Source organism: Coregonus clupeaformis, chromosome 21 (genome assembly GCF_020615455.1).
Source record: "Coregonus clupeaformis isolate EN_2021a chromosome 21, ASM2061545v1, whole genome shotgun sequence".
Taxonomy (NCBI): Eukaryota; Metazoa; Chordata; class Actinopteri; order Salmoniformes; family Salmonidae; genus Coregonus; species Coregonus clupeaformis.
Window position 1 is genome coordinate 54,778,112 of NC_059212.1, and position 26,697 is coordinate 54,804,808.

The window sequence follows — 26,697 nt, forward strand, 5'->3', positions numbered from 1 at the left end:
GGAGAGACTACTATACCCTCTCTACAGTAAGAAGGGAGACTACTAGACCCTCTCTACAGTAAGAGGAGAGACTACTAGAACCTCTCTACAGTAAGAGGAGAGACTACTAGACCCTCTCTACAGTAAGAGGAGAGACTACTAGACCCTCTCTACAGTAGGAGAAGAGACTACTAGACCCTCTCTACAGTAAGAGGAGAGACTACTAGACCCTCTCTACAGTAAGAAAAGAGACTACTAGACCCTCTCTACAGTAAGAAGGGAGACTACTAGACCCTCTCTACAGAAAGAGGAGAGACTACTAGACCCTCTCTACAGTAAGAAAAGAGACTACTAGACCCTCTCTACAGTAAGAGAAGAGACTACTAGACCCTCTCTACAGTAAGAGGAGAGACTACTAGACCCTCTCTACAGTAAGAGGAGAGACCAAGGTATGATTGCCCTCCTCCTCTCCTATTCATTATCTCCCTCTCTCCTTCTCTCCCTCTCTCTGAGTCGTTCTCTCCCTCTCTCCTTCTCTTCCTCTCTGCTACTTCTTCTTTTCCTCTCTCCTTCTCATTCAATCTTTCCTCTGCTCTGAGAGCAGATGGTACCTGGTACTATACTACTGATATATATTAAAAACCACCATGTACTGTAAGTGCACAGTTTCCCACAGATAGCACAGCATCATGTTCCCTCTGTGTTAAGTTGTAACTGTATGGCAGTGCTGAAACTTGCCCTTGGTGGTGCATGGCGAACGGTGATGACTCGTCAGTGAGTGTGCCCCCGTCCCCCGTCCCCCGTCCCCCCCCCCGTCCAATGCCAAGACAGCTTACTTAATTAAATGCACTCTGCTCAGGCTTTCCTTCCCGGTGCCAACTGTGACATACTGCACTCAAAGGGAACCCGCGGGATGCCATGACCACCCCACCTCACGAGAAATGTATTACAGACCAAGTGTTAAAGGAGCTCAAGCTCTGAAGGCAGAGAGAACCAGAGGCTGCATCCCAAATGGAACCCTATTCCCAATTGTGCACTTCTTTTATCCAGGGCCTATAGGGCTCTGGTTAAAGGTAGTGCACTATATGGGGAATAGGGCCCTGGTCCAAATGTGTGCATTATGTAGGGAATAGGGTGCTATTTGGGACGCACTGTAGGACAGCGTAGGCCTACAGCAAATATAGAGGCAGGAGATCGAAAAATAGTACAGTGATCTCAGAGGCGGGAGAGAACGAGCATACCTGCCTAATAAAGCAGAAAAAAAATAAACTGATTCTGAGGCTGATGAGGTATTCAGAGCGTTCGTTCATTCACTGTATGTGTGGTGTCCGTCGGTGGGGTTGCGAATAAAATAAGACCGCAAAACGACGACAGAGTGCAGCTGCTACACTACACCGGCAACATGTGGCCTTATGTGTCTCGTTGTAAGAGGGTCTCCCCCTGTCAAACATAGTCTAAGGGTAGAGGTATTGTGGAATGGGTGAGCTGCTTTCAGGTTTTATAGAGTAATTACACACGTATTACACTGTCTTGTAAATTGAGGGGAATTCTGGTTTGAATGATGGAATATAATCATCGTGTGCGTTGTGTGTGTGTGTGTGTGTGTGTGTGTGTGTGTAGTACGTGTATACCCATGTATACGTATATATATGAATGTATTCAGAGCCATATATTTATGGCATAATGGATCTGTATGTATGGATACATGCTTCCATTTAAACACAATCAATAATATGGAAAACATTTATTGACGCCTCTGGCAAGAAATACAAAAACTTCTTACACAGTTTGGAAGAAACCATTTTGAAATCCCTTTTAAATGAACGACGAACGCTGATGTTGCTGGTGGAGGAGACTCAACTCCGTCCAGGCAGCGCGTCTTCCCTTCCTTATCGTAATAGGCATGCTCAGCAGGGCTGTGCAGTGCTCTCAGCGACTGAAGCTGGGCGCAGGGGAACTGCAACGGCCGCGCCAAGCATCTTCCAGGTAGGATGCGTATCTCTGTCATTTCGCGTTTATAATAAACTCGCAAATATTTATGCATTTTTATACTAGGATTATTCTTTGCCATGCAGAGATAATTTTTCAGGGGAGGGGCTGTCGATTTTTGCTTCACGTACATGGTAGCGCAGGGTGTCTGTGTGAGTCTTGGTAAACACACACAGTCGGCTAAGACGCATCTGCAAAACCTTATAATTAACGGCGCTTTAAACTTGCACACACCGAACATGTTCAGCCTTCGATTGATCAACGTTAAATAGCGATTGATGGCGCGATGTGAATATGTATTTGATGGTGGGGTGTATTTTTTGGAGAGACGTGTACATTCAATGGGGTTATGATTTGGCTAACGACCGTTGTCAATGCACTACCGTTCACTACATTTTCAACTTAGTGTGTGTGCAAGTATATACCATTTTTTTTCATAGGCGCTAGTATATACATGCAGTAACCTAGCCTGCTGCATAAAGCAATGTATTTTGTATTGTATGGGAGTGCAAAGCTGACTTGAGAAATCATTCTTAACAGTCAATTATATGTAGGCTGTACCATCTAACACTGCAGTATAGCAAGGCTCTATAGCTAACCATACTGTATCTATCTAGTCTACATAGTAACAGGAATAATCAGTTATTGATAGGCAGTGGCGGCTTATCTATTTCAAACGATTATGCCTTTATAGAGGCAGGTTGAATCATATATGAAAATAAGCATAATGCAAATGTTATTTCTTTATATATATATCCAGGACAAGGTCCAAACGTGGTATTCAACTTATGGTTCAACTTAGATAGCAAAGTTCAGACGCTAGCCTAAGTCATAGGTCAAAGTTCATACGCTAGCCTAAGTCATAGGTCAAAGTTCAGACGCTAGCCTAAGTCATAGGTCAAAGTTCAGACGCTAGCCTAAGTCATAGGTCAAAGTTCAGACGCTAGCCTAAGTCATAGGTCCGAAATACAGGACATTTAAAAAACAACATATGATAAAGTGTCTGTCTGACTTTTAGGTCTGCAATAAGATGGCATGCTAGATATCCATCATTAGCACAGAGGTAGGCTGCATGGTGTTGCAAGGACTGTGTTCCTATTTGCCCTGGTCAAAAGAAGTGTACTATATAGGGAATAGGGGGTCATTTGGGATGCAGGCTGGTGTTGGTTGCATGGTGTTGCTGCACGGTGTCACAGTGCACTACTTACTACCTGACTACTCAGGGGAGGGAGGGAGAGAAGGGGGGAGGGGAGGGAGGGGGAGGAGGGGAGGGGAGGGAGGGAGAGGAGGGAGGTAGGTAGGGGGAGGGAGAGGAGAGGAGGGAGAAGAGGGGAGGGGAGAAGAAGGGAGGAAGAGGTATGAGCCAGGTCAACAGCAGACAGTAACTGATGTGGTTTCAACAACCTCAGCCTTGCCGTTTTTCCTTGTATGCATTGAATCAGTCAGGTTATTAGTCTTGTGAGTCGGTGTGTTACTGTCTGTCTGGAGCCTACACGGAGGCACATGTGCACAAGGACGCATTCCAAATGGCACCCCATTCCCTATATAGTGCACTACTTTTACCAGAGTCCTGTGGGAATAGGGTGCCATTTTGGATGCAACCTGGAGGCACATGTGCCCAAGTGCTTCTTCTTTGGTTTCCAGTGGTGACCTTGCTCAAAGATTAACCCTATGGGCCCTAATCAAAAGTAATGCACTATATAGGGAATAGGGTACCATTTGGGATGCAGCCACTGAATGGTTTCAATAGCCACGCCTCTCCTTCATCTTCTCCAAACTAGTTTCTGTCTGTACAGTTTGTTTGGTCTGTGGGTAGAGCATATGCTTTCCATCTACTGTATCAATTTTAGTTGCCATATTCACTAGCATCCTGTCCAGGGGGTGTACTTGTACATGAAGCTACCTCACGTTACAGAAACAGGAGATAGACTAGCGTCCTGTCCAGGGGGTGTACTGTACATCAAGCTACCTCACTACAGAAACAGGAGATAGACCAGTGTCCTGTCCAGGGGGTGTACTTGTACATCAAGCTGCCTCACTACAGAAACAGGAGATAGACTAGCATCCTGTCCAGGGGGTGTACTGTACATCAAGCTACCTCACTACAGAAACAGGAGATAGACCAGTGTCCTGTCCAGGGGGTGTACTTGTACATCAAGCTGCCTCACTACAGAAACAGGAGATAGACTAGCATCCTGTCCAGGGGGTGTACTGTACATCAAGCTACCTCACTACAGAAACAGGAGATAGACTAGTGTCCTGTCCAGGGGGTGTACTTGTACATCAAGCTGCCTCACTACAGAAACAGGAGATAGACTAGTGTCCTGTCCAGGGGGTGTACTTGTACATCAAGCTGCCTCACTACAGAAACAGGAGATAGACTAGTGTCCTGTCCAGGGGGTGTACTGTACATCAAGCTGCCTCACTACAGAAACAGGAGATAGACTAGTGTCCTGTCCAGGGGGTGTACTGTACATCAAGCTACCTCACTACAGAAACAGGAGATAGACTAGCATCCTGTCCAGGAGGTGTACTTGTACTTCAAGCTGCCTCAAGTTACAGAAACAGGAGATAGACTAGCGTCCTGTCCAGGGGGTGAACTTGTACATCAAGCTGCCTCACTACAGAAACAGGATATAGACTAGTGTCCTGTCCAGGGGGTGTACTTGTACTTCAAGCTGCCTCACTACAGAAACAGGAGATAGACTAGCATCCTGTCCAGGGGGTGTACTTGTACATCAAGCTGCCTCACGTTACAGAAACAGGAGATAGACTAGCGTCCTGTCCAGGGGGTGTACTTGTACATCAAGCTGCCTCACGTTACAGAAACAGAAGGGAGTCCTGCCCCTATGGACCATTCTACCCACGGACGAGGCTTAGGCTACCTATATTCACTCCTCTACATTGCTCCTGTGAAAATGAAAACCTCCTTTGAAAATGAAAACATTAAGGATATATTTTATGGTTATTGTAGAGAGGCAGGCAGCAGGTGCTTCAACTGTTTGACACCACACACCAAGGAGCGTGGCGTCATCAAAGGGGCTATGGGTTATTCTAGACGTTAGAGGTTCTAAACGTTATTATAAACTGGGTGGTTTGAGCCCTGAATGCTGATTGGCTGACAGCCGTGGTATATCAGACCGTATACCACGGGTATGACCAAACATGTATTTTTACTGCTCTAATTACGTTGGTAACCAGTTTATAATAGTAATAAGGCACCTTGTGGGTGTGTGGTATATGGCCAATATACTACGGCTAAGGGCTGTATCCAGGCACTCCGCATTGCGTCATGCATAAGAACAGCCCTTAGCCATGGTTTATTGGCCATAGACCACACCTCCTCTGGCCTTATTGCTTAATTCTAGACGTTAGAGGTTCTAGACGTTATTCTAGAAGTTAGAGATTATTTTAAGATGTTATTTACTCAAAGTTCTACCTCAAGTGCCACCTTTGGGTGTTTACTGGAGACTCATAAGGGGAGTACCAAATGCCACCCTATTTCCTATATAGTCCCCTATGGGCTCTGGTCGAATGTAGTGCACTATATAGGGAATACGGTGCCATTTGGGATGTATACAAGGTTTTTAAATGATGAACGTTCTAAGGTCAATTTGAGGTCAAGAGAATATGCTGGAATATAAGTAGAAATATAGAAAAATAAATAGCAACTTGATGTAAATAGTACATGGAAAGCGTGAAATGATGTGGATGTACATTATGTAAAGTACCTTTATTCCCTTTATAGTGCACTACTTTTGACCAGGGCCCTATGGTTTCTGATTAAAAGTAGTGTGCTATATGGGGAATAGGGTGCTATTTGGGACGTAGTCAGAGATTTATTCACATAATTGTAAGAACTACTATCAGGAAAATGCAGATATGAATCTGCCCCGCCCAATAGGCTTACCACACCATTTCAAGGTTAAATGTTTCTCCATACTATGACTATATTATTAAACATTAAACACACATGGCAATAGTATAATTACTGAACCCTGGCTACCCTTTCGCCCCACAAACTATGCCATTTACTTGACTTGTTCATAACAAGCAACTAGACTTTAGCTGCGTTCCAAATATCACCCTATTCCGTGTATAGTTCACTACTTTTAACCAAGGCCCATTAGCCTCTGGTCAAAAGTAGTGTACTTTGAAGGGAAAAGGGCGCCATTTGGGACGCACGCTTTGTGTTGATATCCTACCAAAAGTGCTTAGGTTTCCTTGGACATCTGTTACTGACTACCCAACTACATTGAATTTGAAATCGTGTGCATTTGTGTAAGAAAATGAACTAGGTATGTGTCAGCTAGTTTTATGGCAAAGGGACAGCTGTTTTGAACAAGCAGATTAAAGGAGAAATCCGGGATTTATATACTTTTTTGAACTTTTAAATTAATCATATATAGCCATCGATTCTTTATGAATTTGAGAGTGATTACATTTCTTCAGCCTCATCCCTCATCTGTTAACCAAAAAAGCGGCAGGGTTTCCACTTTGTTTTTGTTTGAATCCCAGATTGCCCTTTTAATGGGTTTGCACTGCAGTGTTGATCTTGTATTAGAACAGTGTTTCTCAATCCATTTCTGTGGACCCTCAGCCAGGGAGTGTACATTTTTGTTCCAACCCTGCACTAACATATCTGATACAAGTAATCACCAAACCTTATTAGTTGAATCAGGTGTGTTAGTACAAGGTTGGAAGGTAAACGTGCTCCCCTTAGAGGGGGAATGGGTTGAGGAACACAGTATGAGAGGTGCAGTAACCTGTTCCCATATAGGCCTAGTTAATGAGGAGACTCTGTGCATCATAAATAACTACTCATTGTTATTTGTAGAGGCAGTCTGTCAGTCACAATTTACCCACGATACATCACGGTTTTGATGCTCCCGAACAGGGCCTCTCACTCTCTATAATTTCTTATTGTTGTCATTGAAAGGGGGGTGTGCTTCTGTTAAAGGGATAGTTCAGCTCAGTTATCCAATTTTTGGTAACACTTAAAGGAGCAATCTGCAGTTGCTACATCAATTTGTTGACTTATAAATAAATTATATGTACCCATTGATTCTTGTAGAATACAGCTTATAAAAGCCTCATGAACTTAGTCCAACTGTTGTACCCCATCAGAACCTAAAATATAAGCTTGTTTTACTCCAGTGTTTGTAAACAAAGTAAATGTAAACGAACACTGTCATTTTGATGTTATAGATGGTCAGGCCTGGCATCCATAGTCAACAGCTTGATGTACAAGTACACCCCCTGGACAGGATGCTAGTCTATCTCAGGGCCATACCTCCAATCTATCTCCTTAATGCTGAGTGCCAAGCAGAGAAGCGTCATGGTCCATGGTCTTTGATATGACTCGGCCGGGGATGCGAACTCCCAACTTTCCAATCTCAGGGCGAACACTGTAACCACAAGGCCACTGATCCGTTTAAAGGGATAGATCACCCAAATTACACAATAACATGTATTTCCTTACCCTGTAAGCAGTCTACGGACAAGGTAAGACAGCAATCCATGCTTTGGTTTTGTTTACCCGGTGACTGTCTCCAAATGCTAACTTAAACCAACATGTAATTTTGTAATTTGGGGGAACTACCCCTTTAAGTTGCAGCTATACCTGTGTAGCAACAATGTCATTACACCAGTAACAACATTTAGCATCCATGTTGTTAGTAGTAATCACAGCGCACAGAGCAACTTGGTTTTTCTCATCTTCTGGATACCTAAAAAACCTAGTCTATCAGCCTGGAGAGTCAGCGGCAAGGAGTTTACATAGGATATGGTCCTATTCCCTATTTAATGCACTACCTCCCAACAGAGCCCAGTGGGCTGGATTCAAAGTGGATTCTAACTTAGTGTTGGTCTGGCCAAGCACTCATATTGCTTATGACTTGACATTTGTCCATTGAATGCCGACTTTTTCATGAAAACTGAATGGCAAGCCACTATTCATGTCCAAACCTGATAATCAGCATGCTAATGTGTGCAAAGCCTTTGATCACAGCATTTTTGCTTTATAAGCCCTTCCACTGTCATCTCCAGGCAGGCTGAGTCTGTGATAATTAATACAGTGCTTTCGGAAAGTATTCAGACCCCTTCCCTTTTTCCACATTTTGTTGCTTTACAGCCTTATTCTAAAATGGAACATCCTCATCAATCTACACACAATACCCCATAATGACAAAGTGAAAATAGGAATTTTCGCAAAATGTGTTAAAAATAAAAAACATAAATACCTTATTTACGTAAGTATTCAGACACTTTGCTATGAGACTGGAAATTGAGCTCAGGTGCATGCTGTTTCCATTGATCATCCTTGAGATGTTTCTACAACTTGGAGTCCACCTGTGGTAAATACAAGTGATTGGACATGATTTGGAAAGGCACATAGATGTCTATATAAGGTCCCACAGTTGACAGTGCATGTCAGAACAAAAACCAAGCCATGAGGTCGAAGGAATTGTCCGTAGAGCTCCGAGACAAGATTGTGTTGAGGCACAGATCTGGGGAAGGGTACCAGAAAATCCCCAAGAACACAGTGGCCTACATCATTCTTAAATGGAAGAAGTTTGATACCACCAAGACTCTACCTAGAGCTGGCTGCCCGGCCAAACTGAGCAATCGGGGGAGAAGGGCCTTGGTCAGGGAGGTGACCAAGAACCCGATGGTCACTCTAACATAGCTCCAGAGTTCCTCTGTGGAGATGGGAGAACCTTCCAGAAGGACAACCATCTCTGCAGCACTCCACCAATCCGGCCTTTATGGTAGAGTGGCCAGACGGAAGCCACTCCTCAGTAAAAGGAACATGACAGCCCACTTGGAGTTTGCCAAAAGACGGTGCATGATGTCCTGGTTCTTCCATGTCAATCAAGGCTCAAACCAGCAGCCCCCTGGCATGATGCCCCCAGCTGCTGGCACCCTGTCCAGCAACACACACACTATCCCAACGTCAGTAGCAACACACTGAATACAGCTAACACTGCTGGACAGGGTTGGCTCTGCGCACAGTCCAGTTCGTCTTCACCCAGCCAGGCAGACTTTCCGTCAGTACCACAGGGTTTAGTGCCTCCCAGCTTGGAAAACCTATCTTGTACCTCTCTGAACTCAGCGGCAGGCAGAGAGCCCCTGCCACTCTCCTACGTAACTCTTCAGGTGCAGCGTTGTGTATTGAGCTGGTTCCTGGGCTGGGGCCACTGCCCCAGAGGGAACGGTTTCTGCAGGACCTGTTGGGGAAAGCTGTGCCAGGGAAAGTGTGTACCCTCCTCGAGTCGCTCAATACGCTACAGGTTAAGGACAGCCCACCAAATATCTCTGAGTGCCAACTGCGCCTCTGGACCCAAATGGTTTGAGTCATGGAGTGAGGAGGAGAGGAACAGTTTCCTGCACATTCTAGAAGAGAGGGACCCGATCTTTGTTGCCCACTTCTACAGAGGTGTAGCTGGGACAGCAGGCAGGGATTGAGGGATACGGGAGAAGAGGGTGTAGAATGGATAGACAATGCGTGGGTGGTAGACAGATAGAAACAAGTAAAGTTGGAGTGGTAGGTACATGGGGAAGCATATGTGTGGAGACAGTGAAGAACGGGGGGGTGGTTAAGAGCGTTGGGCCGGTAACTGAAAGGTCACTGGTTCGAATCCCCGAGCCAACTAGGTGAAAAATGTTGATGTGCCCCTAGGTGAAAAATGTCAATGTGCCCTTGAGCTAGGCACTTAACCCTAATTGCTCCTGTAAGTCGCTCTGGATAAGAGCGTCTGCTAAATGACTAAAATATAAATATAAATAAATATATAAATAATTATAAATATAAAAGACACCTAAAGACTCTCAGATCATGAGAAACAAGATTCTCTGGTCTGATGAAACCAAGATTGAACTCTTTGGCCTGAATGCCAAGCGTCACGTCTGGAGGAAACCTGGCACCATCCCTATGGTGAAGCATGGTGGTGGCAGCATCATGCTGTGGGGATGCTTGTCAGCCGCAGGGACTGGGAGACTAGTCAGGATCGAGGGAAATATGAATGGAGCAAAGTACAGAGAGATCCTTGATGAAAACTGGGGTGAAGGTTCACCTTCCAACAGGACAACGACCCTAAGCACAAAGCCAAGACAACGCAGGAGTGGCTTCGGGACAAGTCTCTGAATGTCCTTGAGTGGCCCAGCCAGAGCCCGGACTTGAACCCGATCGAACATCTCTGGAGTGACCTAAAAATAGCTGTGCAGCGACGCTCCCCATCCAACCTGACAGAGCTTGAGAGGATCTGCAGAGGAGAATGGGAGAAACTCCCCAAATACAGGTGTGCCAAGCTTGTAGCGTCATACCCAAGAAGACTTGAGGCTATAATCGCTGCAAAAGGTGCTTCAACAATGTACTGAGTAAAGGGTCTGAATACTTAGGTAAATGTGATATTTCCGTTTTGAATTTTTTATACATTTGCAAACATTTCTAAAAACCTGTTTTTGGGGGTAATGTGTGTAAATTGATGAGGGGGAAAAACAACTTAATCCATTTTAGAATAAGGCTGTAACATAACAAAATGTGGAAAGAGTCAAGGGGTCTGAATACTTTCCGACCCCTTGGGGTCAGAGAGAAACACTGTACACAACACACTCATGCACACACACACACACACACACACACACACACACACACACACACACACACACACACACACACACACACACACACACACACACACACACACACACACACACACACACACACATACACACACACACACACACACACACACACACAGTATAGCCCAGGAATCCTGCAGTGGAAGGCAGTACGAGTTATTTCTGTGCTTGCAGAGGGGGGTTCATTTAAGATACTCTTTGAACAGGTAGGGTTTCAGACGTTTTTGGAAGATGGGCAGCAACTCTGCTATCCTAGCTTCAGGAAATACATTTATAGGATTATAGGAAATACATTTTCACGTAATGTACTTAATTATATTTTTTAGAAGAGACTTCTAGTAAATAACTTCTGTGTTTTAGAAAATGACTGACCTCCGGTAGTTTGATCGCTATAGAGGTAGTGCCTGGTGTAACTGGGCCGTAACAGGAACATCTACAAATACAAATAGTCTACTAACCAAATGGTACCCTATTCCCTAATTAGTGCAGCACATTTGACCAGGTCCCGTAGGGCTTTGGTCAAAAATAGTGCACTTAGGGTGCAATTTGGGACATAGCCAGTGACCTCTCTTATCCTGTGAAGTCGCCCCACAGGACATTCTGTGTACTGTGTGACTAATCTGAAATGTACATGTAAATGCATGTGTTATTGTGGCTGCCAACCAGGGGAGCTTCATCAGAGCTGTGCTGTTTCCCATTACTCCAGCAGACAACATACTGTTGATCATTTTAACACACAGTACTGTGAAGGCAAGATTACTTAGGTTGCATCCCAAAATGGCACGTGTTCCCTCTACAGGGCACTACTTTTGACCTGGGCCCTGGTCAAAAGCAGTGCACTATATAGTGTAGGGAATAGGGTGCCATTTGGGACATAGATGGTCAAAAGCAGAGCACTTTATAGGGAATATGGTACAATTTGGGACAGCTTTGACATAATGTGAAATGTTTCCTGTCTCACTCTCCCTGTTTGTTCTGCCTTTCAAACAGTATAGTGTACATACATTAGTGTCCCTTACAAGCATCTATACTTCTGAAGATGAGATGCTAAAAGCTAAATGTTACCTTTTTCCCCGTTTCTCTTCTCCCCATAGGGATGACTTCTGCTGAAGGAATGAGAGGCCCGCACATGGAATTCCTTAATATCAGTATAATATTTTAGCCCAGCACCGGTATTCTCAAGTTTAGGATGTACATATCACCTTCCTTTTCTTCTCCCCATAGTGATGGCCTCTACTGAGCAGCACTGCTCCAGCTCCCACCAGCAGCACTGTGCATAAGAAACACCAGAAACACCTTCGCCCTCCTGCTGCCAAGCCAGACAGAGAGACACACAGCACCATGTACAGCGTGGACGATCTCCTCATTTCTCACGGATACAAACTGGCCAAGACAAGCGTCCCCTGCCCCTCTTCCACTTCATCCGCCACCGCACCTTGCGAGAAAAAGCGCCACGTCGCCGCCACGACCGATTGCCACCGTGAAATCCCAGCAGCAGAGAACCAGAGGCCTGGTCGTGTTGGATCACTGAACGGGTATGAACAGGCGGGAGACAGGGGGGCCTGCGTCTTCAGGAGCAGCAGCAGGCAGGCATTACTGGCGAAGGCCTACCCCGGCAGCGGCGACAATGAGAGCGGCGGGGAAAGGAACCAAAGGAGAAAAGAAGCTGGCAGCGGTAACCTAGGTGACAGCCTAGCACAGCCCCTGGGAGATTCTCTCGCCACGGATAGCGGGTGAGTTGTTCCCTCCTTTTCTCCCTCTGTCTCTCTCTTTTGAACCCCACCCCCCCACTTCCTTCCAGAGCTGTAGAACGAACACTGAGGCTTTCTGCACCACTGTGATATCATCTGATATGGCACCCTATTCCCTACATTCCCTATGGGCCTTGGTCAAAAGTAGTGCACTATATAGGGAATAGGGTGCTTTGTGCTGTGATATGATGAGGAATAATGTAAAGGTGCCGTCCTTCTGCGCTGTTGGCTTGTTTACATTGCGATGTGAATCCATGCTTAAAGAGAGCACTTGTCTTTCCATGGAGTCAGTCCACCCCTCCACCACCAGCAGCGGCAGCATCTCTACCAACACACAGACAGGTACACAGCCTACGTCACAAATGGTACCCTATTCTATATTTAGTCCACTACTTTTGACCAGAGCCCAATGGGCCCTGTAGTGCACTAAATATAATCCCCTATTCCCTACATTCCCTATGGGCCCTGGTCAAAAGTAATGGACTATATAGGGAATAATGTGTCATTTGGGACACGGCCACACCATGTAAACCAGCAGCACAGGATGCTGGGCTGGGTAGCTTGCTGTACGTGATGCCTTGAGAGCGTAACCAACCCACTACACTGTAAACAGCTCAGGTGCCGTGCACTGCTCACACACTCCACAGAGTCAGGATGCCGCTGGACAAGTGTGTACTAGTTCACATTACCCATACACACAAAACAAATGTCTGTGTTGATGTTACATATTACACGCTGGATGATAGTGTATAAAGTGGAAACGTCCCAAATGGCACCCTATTCCCTATTTAGTGCACTACTTTTGATCAGGGCCAATAAGTCACTATATAGGGAATAGGGTGCTATTTGGGATGCATCCATGATGGATGATACTATTCTCCAATGGATGTAGTTGTCATCAAAGGACTCTTCCCTGGTCTCCAGTAGCTGTGGTTGTTCAGACAGACTATAGATATAGATACTGCATAGACTCATAGAGATACATCTCCATAATGCTCAGAAGAGAGTATATCGAAGTCCTTCCCACTACATTCCCTGATATTCACTTCATTACTACGGATACTGTATATGACTGATACTGTATATTGCCAGTTCAGATCATTCCCTCAAATAACTCATTGCCAGATAACTGTTTTTTTTTTATTTATTTTTTTACATATGATTGTCTGAGTTACTTCCAGAAAAAAGTTCCTTTGTCATTATTATCGCGTCACTCTGTCTACTGTTAAGGCCTAACCTAAATACCCAGGGTGCAATTTGGGAAGCAACGCTTTACTCCATAACAACAGGCCCAGCCCCCTCTGCCCGCTGTGCAGAGGACTGAGAGCATGTATGAATGTGACTGGCCATGTTAAGAGAATCAGGTACATCACTCAGCCTGAAGGGACACTCTTTTTTTGATTTGATGATTTAAAAAAAATCAGAATCATTATTACACAATTAAATTCAATCCTATTTTGGGATCCCCGTAACATTGGATGAAATGGCTAAGAAAAAAGAATATGGAGTTGTCTGTCCCTGCAAGATAATAAGATAATGTCTTTATTGTCCCCGTGGGGACATAGACAAGGACACATACAGACAATCAATACATGTTGATTGAACATAGACAAGGACACATTCAGACAATAAATACAAGTATAAAAATAAGTTCATAAGCCATCAGTGATCATCTGTACACTATATACTCCATACACGTCAGCACACTCTGTCATCTACAATGTCAACTGTAGGCCAGCCCACTGGTGGTGCTTGTGGTTTTAAACATTCAGGAGCCTTACTGCCGCTGGGACAAAGGATTGTTTGGCTGTATTTATTTTCTGCCCTGGTGCCCTGGTGCCCTGGTGCCTGCCCGGTACATTGCCCTGAGGGGAGTACCTCAAACTCCTGGTAAAGAAGATGTTTGGGGTCCAGCAATACCTTGTGTGTGTGTGTGGACATCACGTGATCACATAACTGGCACTTATAAACAAGGAAAGTTAAGTATTTTTGCTCAGCGGCAGGCAGGCAGTGCATATTACCAGGGCTGCGTCCCAAATGAATCAAATCAAATCCAATTTATAATACAACAGGTGTAGACTTAACAGTGAAATGTTTGCTTACAAACCTTTCCCAACCATGCAGAGTTTAAAAATAATAATAAAATATAAAATAGTAAATAACACGAGGAATAAAATAAAATACACAAGAATGGAGCTATATACAGGGAGTACCAGTACCAGACCAATGTGCAGAGGTACAAGGTATTTGAGGTAGATACCGTATGTACATGAAGGCAGGGTAAAGTGACTAGGCATCAGGATAGATAATAATAAGGTATTTTAGGTATATATGTACATGAAGGCAGGGTAAAGTGACTAGGCATCAGGATAGATAATAATAAGGTATTTGAGGTAGATACCGTATGTACACGAAGGCAGGGTAAAGTGACTAGGCATCAGGATAGATAATAATAAGGTATTTGAGGTATATATGTACATGAAGGCAGAGTAAAGTGACTAGGCATCAGGATAGATAATAATAAGGTATTTGAGGTATATATGTACATGAAGGCAGGGTAAAGTGACTAGGCATCAGGATAGATAATAATAAGGTATTTGAGGTAGATACCGTATGTACATGAAGGCAGGGTAAAGTGACTAGGCATCAGGATAGATAATAATAAGGTATTTGAGGTATATATGTACATGAAGGCAGGGTAAAGTGACTAGGCATCAGGATAGATAATAATAAGGTATTTGAGGTATATATGTACATGAAGGCAGGGTAAAGTGACTAGGCATCAGGATAGATAATAATAATGTATTTGAGGTATATATGTACATGAAGGCAGGGTAAAGTGACTAGGCATCAGGATAGATAATAATAAGGTATTTGAGGTAGATATGTACATGAAGGCAGGGTAAAGTGACTAGGCATCAGGATAGATAATAATAAGGTATTTGAGGTAGATATGTACATGAAGGCAGGGTAAAGTGACTAGGCATCAGGATAGATAATAATAAGGTATTTGAGGTAGATATGTACATGAAGGCAGGGTAAAGTGACTAGGCATCAGGATAGATAATAATAAGGTATTTGAGGTAGATATGTACATGAAGGCAGGGTAAAGTGACTAGGCATCAGGATAGATAATAATAAGGTATTTGAGGTACATATGTACATGAAGGCAGGGTAAAGTGACTAGGCATCAGGATAGATAATAATAAGGTATTTGAGGTATATATGTACATGAAGGCAGGGTAAAGTGACTAGGCATCAGGATAGATAATAATAAGGTATTTGAGGTATATATGTACATGAAGGCAGGGTAAAGTGACTAGGCATCAGGATAGATAATAATAAGGTATTTGAGGTATATATGTACATGAAGGCAGGGTAAAGTGACTAGGCATCAGGATAGATAATAATAAGGTATTTGAGGTATATATGTACATGAAGGCAGGGTAAAGTGACTCGGCATCAGGATAGATAATAATAAGAGTAAAATAAAGAACAGAGTAGCAGCAGCAAATGATGAGTATAAAAGTGTGTGTGTGAGTGTGCGCATGTGTGTGTATGTATGTGTGTTTGTGTTGTGTCGTCATGCATGTGTGTGTGTTATGTGTGTGTGTGTGCGTCATGTATGTAGTGTATGTGATTGTGTGACGGTTTTGTGTGGGAATGACAGTGTAGTGTGTGCGAATGAGTCAGTGTGTATATGGTGTGTATATAAAGTCTAGTGAGTGTGCGTAGGGTCAGTGCAAGATAGAGTCAGTGCAGATAGTTCAGGTACCATTAATTGACTATTTAGCAGTCTGGCTATGGCTTATGGCTTGGGGGTAGAAGGAGCCTGTTGGTCCGAGAGCCGATGCTCCGGTATCGTTTGCCGGACGGTAACAGAGTGAACAGTCTATGGCTTGGGTGGCTGTAGTCTTTGGCAATTTTTGGGCCTTCCTCTGACACCGCCCGGTATAGAGGTCCTGGATGTCAGGGAGCTCGGCTCCAGTGATGTATTGGGCTGTCCGCACCACCCTCTGTAGCGCTTTGCGGTCAAGGGCGGTGCAGTTGCCATACCAAGCGGTGATGCAGCCAGTCAAAATGCTCTCAATGGTGCAGCTGTATAACTTTTTGAGGATCTGAGGGCCCATGCCAAATCTTTTCAGCCTCCTGAGGGGGAAGAGGCACTGCAGTGCCCTCTTCACGACTGTGCGGGTTTATGTGGACCATTTTAAGTCCTTCGTGATGTGGACGCCAAGGAACTTGAAGCTCTCGACCCGCTCCACAACAGCCCTGTCGATGTGGATGGGGGCGCGCTCTCCCCTCTTTCTCCTGTAGTCCACGATCAGCTCCTTGGTCTTACTGACGTTGATGGAGAGGTTGTTGTCCTGGCACCACACTTCTAAGTCTCTGACTTCCTCCCTGTAAGCTGACTCATCGCCGTCGGTGATCAGGCCTGCCACTGCCGTGTTGTCACCAAACTTGATGATGGTGTTGGAGTCGTACGCGGCAACACAGTCGTGGGTGAACAGGGAGTACAGGAGGGGACTAAGCACACACCCCTGAGGGTCCCCGTGTTGAGGGTCAGCATGGCGGAGGTGTTGTTGCCTTCCCTCATCACCTGGGGCAGGCACGTCAGGAAGTCCAGGATCCAGTTGCAGAGGGAGGGGTTCAGTCAAAGGGTCCCTACCTTGGGGATGAGTTTGGAGGGGACTATGGTGTTGAACGCTGAGCTGTAGTCTATGAACAGCATTCTCACATAGTTATCTCCCTCCTGTCCAGGTGGGCGAGGGCAGTGTGAAGTGCAATCGAGATTGCGTCATCTGTGGATCTGTTGGGGCGGTATGTGATTTGGAGTGGGTCTAGGGTGTCTGGGATGATGGTGTTGATGTGTGTCATGAACAGCCTTTCAAAGCACTTCAAATGGCACCCTATTCCCTGCATAGTGCACTACTTTTGACCAGAGAGCCCTATGAACCCTGGTGAAAAGTAGGACACTATATAGGCAATAGGGAGCCATTTGGGACGAATCCTAGCTTTCTGAATTAAGGTCAGCGTGTGTTTTAAAATGCAGATCATATTGCAGCAGCCGCACAATTTCACGGTATCTTCAAGGGAGTTGGGAGCCGCTGACTCAAGCACTTCTGTCAGATATGTGTGCTGCCTGACTCTGCCCTCTTGGATTGGAGATGGAGAGATTGATTCCTAGGCTTCGTCCCAAATGGCACCTTGTTCCCTATGTAGTACGGAAAATACTGCTCAAAAGTAGTGCACTATACAAGGAATAGGGTGCCATTTGAGACGCAGCCCTCTTCTTCACTCCCAATGCCAAAACATCAGCTTGGAGGCTAGCCAGACACACTAGCGTTTAAAATGTCACAGTTATCAATATCTCCCAGATCGCATCAAATCATGGCAGGCTGGTCAGCATTGTGTCATCACAGTTAAACGGAGTACGGAGCGCTGGTATGGTTCCATGAGATAGAGCTCATTCATGATTTTTTTCCCTCTTTGATCTTGTTTTGTGGGAGTCAGATTCTGCTTCTGCGATGAAGTGTTAGAATGTGTTCCAAATGGTTCCCTATTACCTATATAGTGTACTACATTTGACCAGGGCATAGTGCACTATATAGGGAGTAGGGTGCCAATTGGGATCCAACCATAGACTGGCAGGTCATGGAAAGGTCAGTAAACTGAATTCTGTTGGTATTACAAGCTTATAAATCTATGAACGGAAATGCTTTGAGTTTTGTTATTTTTGGTGTTACCACAGTAACCTAGACAAATGTTTGCAATTTATTAACATGCAAAAACCAAATAATCCTATATCCAGGTTTTTTGTATTACAACTAACATGTTCACTGTTTATAATATGTTTTGATGTAAGACTCTCTCTTTCTTTCTTTCTTTCTTTCTTTCTTTCTTTCTTTCTTTCTTTCTTTCTTTCTTTCTTTCTTTCTTTCTTTCTTTCTTTCTTTCTTTCTTTTTATTTTATATCTTCATTATATGACGATCACCAACCAATTGTGCTTTGATGTCTTTCCAGGTTCTACGACGCACCCAGCTTAACCTATTCTGAGCAGCTGGAGGAGAGGGATGTGTCCTACTGGAGGAGGAGAGGCCAGGACTTCAGCGTCCTCCTGGATTACGCCGACGGCCGGGAGCTGAGAGCGTCCGCTAGCTTTCTGAAGGCCTCTGAGGTGGCATGGAGGCCACAGGCCCTGATAGCAGAGGACCATAGGGGGGAGAGGGAGAAGCAGCAGCAGAAGCAGCTATGGGACGACACCTCCATCTCCTGGCTGAGGGAAGCTGACGCGGCTCCTGGACAGCTGAGGGTATTGACTGGGGTGACTGGGGAGCGGAAGTGCCAGAGCCTGGGCACAGAGGAGTGGAAGCCTGCGGTGGGGCTGGGGAGGCAGCTGTCGGATGGGGAGGGCGAGAGGTGGGCTCAGGACCAGCAGCACCGCCTGAGGACTCCAGAGAGCGCTGGTTCTGTCCTCCCCAGAACCAGAGGGAAGTCCCAGTCTCTCCCCAGAGTGCTGTCGCCTGATGGAACTACTGAACACACAGACACACAGTCCAGCTTGGTCAGTGTTCAGCTTCGACCGGGCCAGGTTGATAGACAGAGAGTGAACAGCACCGTCTTTTCCGGGCCTTATAGTAGGTATTACCACAGCGCCGCAGTCGGCCGGGACCGGTGGGCCAGGAACAGTTGGCAAAGCGGCGGTCATGTTGCACTTTTACCAAAGCCCAGGTTCAGCAGGCCTGTCAAGCCCCCGTCGTACGAGATACACCAGCAGACTAGGGGTAGCCAGGAGATGCTCTCTGTAGCTGTATTAGATGAGCAAGGGTGGTCCAAACAACAGAAAGACAACAGGCCTATCTATCACCCAAGGGGTGGAGAACTGCAGAGACAAGACTATTTCGCACAACACTCCGCAATCTTTGGCATGGAGCCCCCCGGTTACATCCCGCCCCCGTCTTATAAGAGAGCCCCGCCCCCGATCAGGGGAGGCCCAATCAACCGCAACGAAGTGGTGAACTATAAGTGGAGGGGGGAGATGCAGATACAGATGCAGATGCCTGTGAGCTCAGAGGCGGGAAGGTGGTTTTCCAGACAGGCAGGAGGGTCGTGGCTGGAACACTATGGGGATCGAGGTATACCCTACAGGAAACAGGTTAACCCTAACCCGAATCTGAACCCTGGATACACCGAGGAACATCTGGGGCATGTTCACTATTTACCCTTTGATGATCTGCGAGTGAGACACATCTCAGGAGGGCCTGGCGGAAATTCTCTCACTGACTCTGACAAGCTTATCCAAAACATCAACAAAGAGATTCCCTGCGCTAAGGTTTTAGGACAATCTACACATGATAGTGCCTTCCCCCCCCCACCGGGGCTATCTCTCAATACCGACAGCCGCAAGACATCTGTCAACGACAACGACAGTAGTAGTACTAGATGGTGCAACAGGGGTTTAATAAACAAAGGAAGTGTAGACAGTGTAGCTCCTGATCAGAGCTTTGGTAACTATCCAACAGCTTTTCAGGTTAGACCGCCCCCTCAGCAGACCAGGCTTGTGGACCAAGGTCAAGGTGTGTCAGAAAATGTGACTCAAGTGAAAAAGAAAGAGCCTGACTCATCAGAGAAAGAGAAACCAAGAAAGCCTGACTCAGAGAAATCAGAGAAACCAAGAAAGTCTGACTCCTCAGAGAAAGCAGAGAAAAAGAGCGTAAAAAAGAAACTTAGCGAGACAATATTCTGTTTGGTGTCTGTTCCCATCCCCCCAACGCCAGGCGGTACGTCCCGTGATCAAAACAACAATGATGAGAAGCCGCTAAGCCCAATCCGGCCACCAAGCCCAGTGGATAGTCCAAGCGAGAACAAAACTGGCCACTTAACAAACCAAAGTCTCCAAAGCACATCTTCAGCAGAGGCCGAGCTGCAAGCTTTAACCGGTAGCATAGCAAGCAGCAGATCAAGCAGCAAAATAGTGAGAAAACTCCCTATTAAGCCCCCCAAAATAAACCATCACAAGGAGCTGAAACTCTCGGGATCCTGGCCCGGGAACCAGTACCGTGACCAGGAGACTCAAACTAGCCCAGAGGCCCGAAAGCGTCAGCCTCCCCCTCCTCCTCCTCCTCCAGGTCCTGAAAACAAGGAAGCACAAGACCCTCAAGTCCCTGCCCCAGGTACCCCCGACCCAGGCGTCACCCCAGATCCCAGCGGTGTGGGCAGCACTGCATTCAGCTATCCCATAAAAGGGGTGAAGAGCCTGAAACCATCCAGCAACAGCGCCTTTTCCAGGACGGCCACTTTCTCAATCGCCAGCCAGCTGAACAAGAGCACAGTTCAGCCGCCAGCACCACCACCACCACCCTCAGGAAACACGACGGAGGCCAAACCAGCAGCGGCCTGCAGTGGGCAGTTCCTGCTGAAGCCCGTCAGCAGACGGCCATGGGACGCCATCGAGGAGCTAGAGCCTATTAACAAAGAGTTCCAGGATCAGCAGCAACAACAGCAGCAGCAGCAGCAGAGCAGCAAGAGGCCCAGTGTTGACCAGTGCATCGAGGACCTCAACGAGGCCTACAAAGACATCTTAGAGCTAGGCACTGCCAGCAATAACGTTCCCAACAATGGTGGCGCTGTGCAGATCCCTGAGCGGATCAAGATAAGGCTGGCGGGGGAGGCGGGGCTCAGCAAACCTAGCAGCCTTAGGCGCAGTATCGAGAGCTGGACTGTGTCCGTCGACCCGGAGTACAGGGAGGTCAAGAGTGCCTTCTCAAGACCCGCTGAAAGAAAGTCAGTGACATTCAGCAAGCAGCTAAGAGAGGAGCTCCCTGTCCCGCCACGCGATCCTACAGGATTCAGAGAATACAGGGTTGTTTCGAATTTGTCACAGAGGAGAAGTAGCTGCAGTGGCAGGTCGGTGAAGCTAGACCTCTCTTCGCCTTCGGAGACACCACCGCCTTGTGACTTTACCGGCCCTAGTGAATTTATTGACTCTCCTAGTGATGATCCCAGCGAGATCAGAGACTTAAGCCCAACGACGCCAACAACGCACACGGCAGCCGAGGTCCCCTGGGCAGATAGGCAGCCGATGCAGGACGCCTCCACACTTACGAGTCCCCCTGATTATGAGGACATATGTCAGTCTTTACAAAAGACCCGAGACTCAAAAGAAGTCAACAAAACCGTGACGGCCAAATCTAAACTTGGTGGTGGTAGAGGCAATACAGGGCCTCCAGGGGGCACCGGTCTAGACTCTGAAGAGGAATGCCCCATTTGTAAGAAAGAGAGCGAGAGCCAGATGTCCAGACCAAGCCCAATGTCTCCGCTCCACGAGGAGTCAAGCCCAGACTTGTCCGATCAAAGTAGCGCCACGATCGTCGGTGACAATGGTAGTCCACAAGGAGCTGAAACATCTGAAGAACCAGCTGAGGATGAAGGAGACACAAAGGTATCCTCTGACTCTTGCTCAAATCATTCAGAGGCTCAGACTCTGTGTCAAGGTTGGAGGGAGCAGCTGTCCCTCACAGATGATAAGAATGTGGGTGGGAGTGCTACTGCTGAGAAGACCAATCAAAACCAAGCTCTGGCAAAGGTAGATGATCTCAACAATCTATACGAAGTGAAATGTGCCGAGGGCATCCCAGAGAACGAATCCATAGAGGAGAGGGCAGCCAGGATATTAGGGATTGATGTGCCTGCAGAGTCCCTAGTCACAGAGGAGCAGAGGGTTAGAGAGCCAGCAACAGAGGAGCAGAGGGCTAGAGAGCCGGCAACAGAGGAGATTGAATTAACAGAGAGTGAACCCACTGCTGGAGAAGATCCAGAAAGAAGCAGTGCAAACGAAGAAACAGTACAAAAACATGTGAGAGATACAGAGTCTGGGGAACTGGGGTCTACAGTGTCTACGGTGCCTGACAGTGGGCAGGAGTTACAAGAAAAGGAGCAGCCACAGGATACCCCAGAGCGCATCAGGAGTGCCAAATGGACTCATCTGGGTCGAGAAACTCCAGGTATGCTGGAGTTTCCACCAGACAGACTGCCACTTTCGGTCCCCATCAACCCCGACCAGAAGCTGTCTCACAGTCTGGAGGGAGAGAGGAGGGGCAGAGGCGCCTCACAGCACATAGAGGCCCTGCAGGACAAGCTGGCTGCCTCGCCCAGCCACCAAGTGGCGATAGAGCACCTGGCTCGGATGAAAGTGGTGGACTCTGTGTCCCGCATGAGACTCAGCATCAGGAGCACAGACTCTGGGGAGGGGGAGGCAGACGGGGAGGCGGAGGGGGAGGCCAGGGGTGGCGTTGAACAAGTGGAAGAGAGCGCTGTCCTCCCTGCTCCCTCCCAGAGTGACACAGAGGACGATCGAGAGGTCAAGCTAGAGGACGATCGAGAGGCCTCTGAAGATACAGTGTTGCAAGATGAGGAGGTGTCATCTGTCTCGGGTAGCTACTACATGCATTTGTGTTTTGTTCAATTTATTCAAGTATTCTTTTCTGTCGAGCTGTGTTACATGTTTATTCTGAAAATGAGAGTGTTTCACCAGGAATTAATAGTTTAATGTTTTGTTTGTTACACATTTGTGATACTTTTTCACTGCCAAATGTGACTACACAAACATTGTTGGCTGTGACTATAATGAGTTATACTTTATGGTGCATGTATTTCAAGCAGTGAATTGTGGCTGTTATTATGGACTCTTGCCACAAGATGGAGCTATTGTACCTACAATTCAAATCTACCACCACAGACAACTGATTAACATTATTTTCATTCATTTTGAAGACATTTCTATGTATGTGAAATACATTTAGGATATGTTATGATGACTGTCACATGATATAGGCTACGTCCCAAATGGCATCCAATTCCCTATATCGTGTACTAATTTTAAACCAGGCCCATGGAGCTTTGGTCAAATGTAGTGCACTTTATAGGGAATAGGATTCCATTTGGGACGTAGCCTATATCATGTGACAGTCATCATAACATATCCTAAATGTATTTCCACATGTTCACTCTAAATGATAAAGTGTATCCCTTCTTTCTGTGTGTTGTACCAGAGGCCTGAGACCCAAGCCCAGTGGATAAAGTGGAGAGAGACTGAGACGCCCGTCATCTTTCTCCATCTTGAGGTTTAGCTCCCTCCAACACTGTGACCTGGCTGCCCACTAGAATGCCTTCATCTCATCCCAACACAGAAACGGCCTTCTTCTCCGACAACAGCATTGTGTACACCCTCACCCTCGGCGTCGTTGAGTACCAAGAGTGTTCCACTGCCAAAAGGGAGGCGTCCCCCTACCAAGGGGCTGCTTCCAACTAACCCCCCCCATCTCCCCTTTACCTCCCCCCAACCCATCCTCTAATTGGGTTTCTACTAGGAGGCGTCCCAAATGGCACCCTATTCCCTATATAGTGCACTACTGGGCCCTGGTCAAGAGTAGTGCACTGCATAGGGATCAGGGTGCCATTTGGGACTCACTCCTAGTCTTCTTGTAGCAGCTTGTCCTTTCTCCTTTTCCCCCTAGATGCTTTTCATTGGCTGACATTATGCAATTCTGTCATGCGTATAACAACCTAAAAAAAAAAAAAAATCCATAGTGAATACAGTTAGCTGACTCATCGTTCACACGCTGTGTGATTCTGTTTGTTTATTGCCAAGCTATTTAGATATGAATGTAAACACGTTTTACACAACAAAGTAGATATAGGAGTCATAAAAGCTGTTCCGTTACAGTCAATTACACCAAAATATTTACATTTGATTGTTATGGACGGAGAGAAGTGAGAAATGTATTATATTGGACATTAATGTCTTTGGCTCGAGAACTGTTTTAATTTTCAGATGAATCGATCGATCAATCCGTCAATCAATCAATCAATCAACCAATCAATCAGTCTATTATTATTTTGATACATTGTGGCCTGTCTGTCTCATCGCTTTCCCGTACACTGTAATCATAACCCATAGAGCTCTTCAATGAAGAGTGACTCTATACCTACCGTATGTCAGGGTTAGGGTCAATTCAAATTCAAGTCAGTCATTTCAGGAAATAAACTGAAATTCCAATCTATTTTCAATGATTTCTCAAGAAATTGAACAATGAGAAGCTATTTATGAAACAAGTTTTTCCATTTATGAATGTTCACTTCCTGAATTGAGTGACTTCAATTTTAATTGACCTCAACCCTGATGTGGCAAAATGATAAATCAGTGAAACGTATTTTGTGAGGCATTGGTACTACATTATGGGTGGGGGGGTTGCCTAGTGACAGTCTGTTTGTGCTGTCATGCCAACTCCTTGTCACTCATTGGCTTGACAATGTGCAATGGAGTTGACGAGAGCACAAACAAATCTGGCACCAGGCGTTGCCTTCTGTATCCAGATGTGCATTTATTTATAGGCTGGATCAGGTTACAAGACCACTGGGTAGTTAAATCAATGTTTAAAAAAAAATCTATCTGGTGTATATTAGCTCTATTTCCCAGGTAATTTCAGGAAGCAATAATGGTATGGAGTGTGCTAGTTTGAGTTGTAAACAAGAATTATATGGACGTAGTAAAAAGATTAGAGCAATATTGTCGTACAAACAGCTTAGTTGCTTAGTCAGTGGAGCTGGGAACCATTGTCAGGAATCTCATTGTCCAAGTCCAAAATGGCACCCTATTCCCTATATAGTGCGCTACTTTAGACCAGTGTCCAATGGGCCCTGGTTAAAAGTAGTGCACTAAATAGGGAATAGGGTGCCATTTGTTTAAATCATCCCACAGCTAAATGGAAATGTGCCACGGTATACTGAGTGTGGGCGAGTGTTTATTTCATTGAAAACATTAGTGGCCATACATGTGTATCGCGTTAAGAGACTACATTTCACTAAATATACATTTTTGTTATCATTGAATTGTTAATCAGTTTGCATAATGTACAAAATAAAGTATATTTTAAATATTTTAAGAGATATTTTGTATTTAACCATTCTATTTTATTTCTCCACACTTTGATCACAAGTTGAAAGTATCATATTGTCTGTACAGTATCATATTGTCTGTACAGTATCATATTGTCTGTACAGTATCATATTGTACAGTATCATATTGTCTGTATAGTATCATATTGTACAGTATCATATTGTACAGTATCATATTGTCTGTACAGTATCATATTGTACAGTATCATATTGTCTGTACAGTATCATATTGTCTGTACAGTATCATATTGTCTGTATAGTATCATATTGTACAGTATCATATTGTCTATACATTATCATATTGTACAGTATCATATTGTCTGTACAGTATCATATTGTCTGTACAGTATCATATTGTCTGTACAGTATCATATTGTCTGTATAGTATCATAATGTACAGTATCATATTGTCTATACATTATCATATTGTACAGTATCATATTGTCTGTACAGTATCATATTGTCTGTATAGTATCATAATGTACAGTATCATATTGTCTGTACAGTATCATATTGTCTATACAGTATCATATTGTCTGTACAGTATCATATTGTACAGTATCATATTGTCTGTACAGTATGATATTGTCTGTACAGTATCATATTGTCTGTACAGTATCATATTGTCTGTACAGTATCATATTGTACAGTATCATATTGTCTGTACAGTATGATATTGTCTGTACAGTATCATATTGTCTGTACAGTATGATATTGTCTGTACAGTATCATATTGTCTGTACAGTATCATATTGTACAGTATCATATTGTCTGTACAGTATCATATTGTATGTACAGTATCATATTGTACAGTATCATATTGTCTGTACAGTATGATATTGTCTGTACAGTATCATATTGTCTGTACAGTATCATATTGTCTGTACAGTATCATATTGTACAGTATCATATTGTCTGTACAGTATGATATTGTCTGTACAGTATCATATTGTCTGTACAGTATCATATTGTCTGTACAGTATGATATTGTCTGTACAGTATCATATTGTCTGTACAGTATCATATTGTACAGTATCATATTGTCTGTACAGTATCATATTGTCTGTACAGTATCATATTGTCTGTACAGTATCATATTGTCTGTACAGTATCATATTGTACAGTATCATATTGTCTGTACAGTATCATATTGTCTGTACAGTACCATAATGAGAGTATATACTTTTCTAGTGCTTTAAAAAAAAGAAAAAAGATTGACATAAAGAAGGATTGACCTTAGAAGCAAATCTGGGTGCAGTGTGCCTTGATCAAAGCTGGGTGCAGTGTGCCTTGATCAAAGCTGGGTGCAGTGTGCCTTGATCAAAGCTGGGTGCAGTGTGCCTTGATCAAAGCTGGGTGCAGTGTGCCTTGATCAAA

At 45.1% G+C, this 26,697-nt stretch overlaps 1 protein-coding gene and 1 pseudogene across 1 annotated transcript; both read left to right on the forward strand.

The window, feature by feature from the left end:
* Window positions 1-1,887: 1,887 nt before the first annotated feature.
* Window positions 1,888-22,645, forward strand: LOC121534462 (junctional protein associated with coronary artery disease homolog; the record flags this gene model as incomplete). Its single annotated transcript, XM_041841053.2, has 3 exons — window positions 1,888-1,965; window positions 11,836-12,344; window positions 18,388-22,645. Coding segments are annotated over exons 2-3 (4,650 nt in total), but the record flags the coding sequence as incomplete, so codon positions are not given.
* On the forward strand, window positions 8,816-9,495 carry LOC121535444 (annotated as a pseudogene).
* Window positions 22,646-26,697: the final 4,052 nt, after the last annotated feature.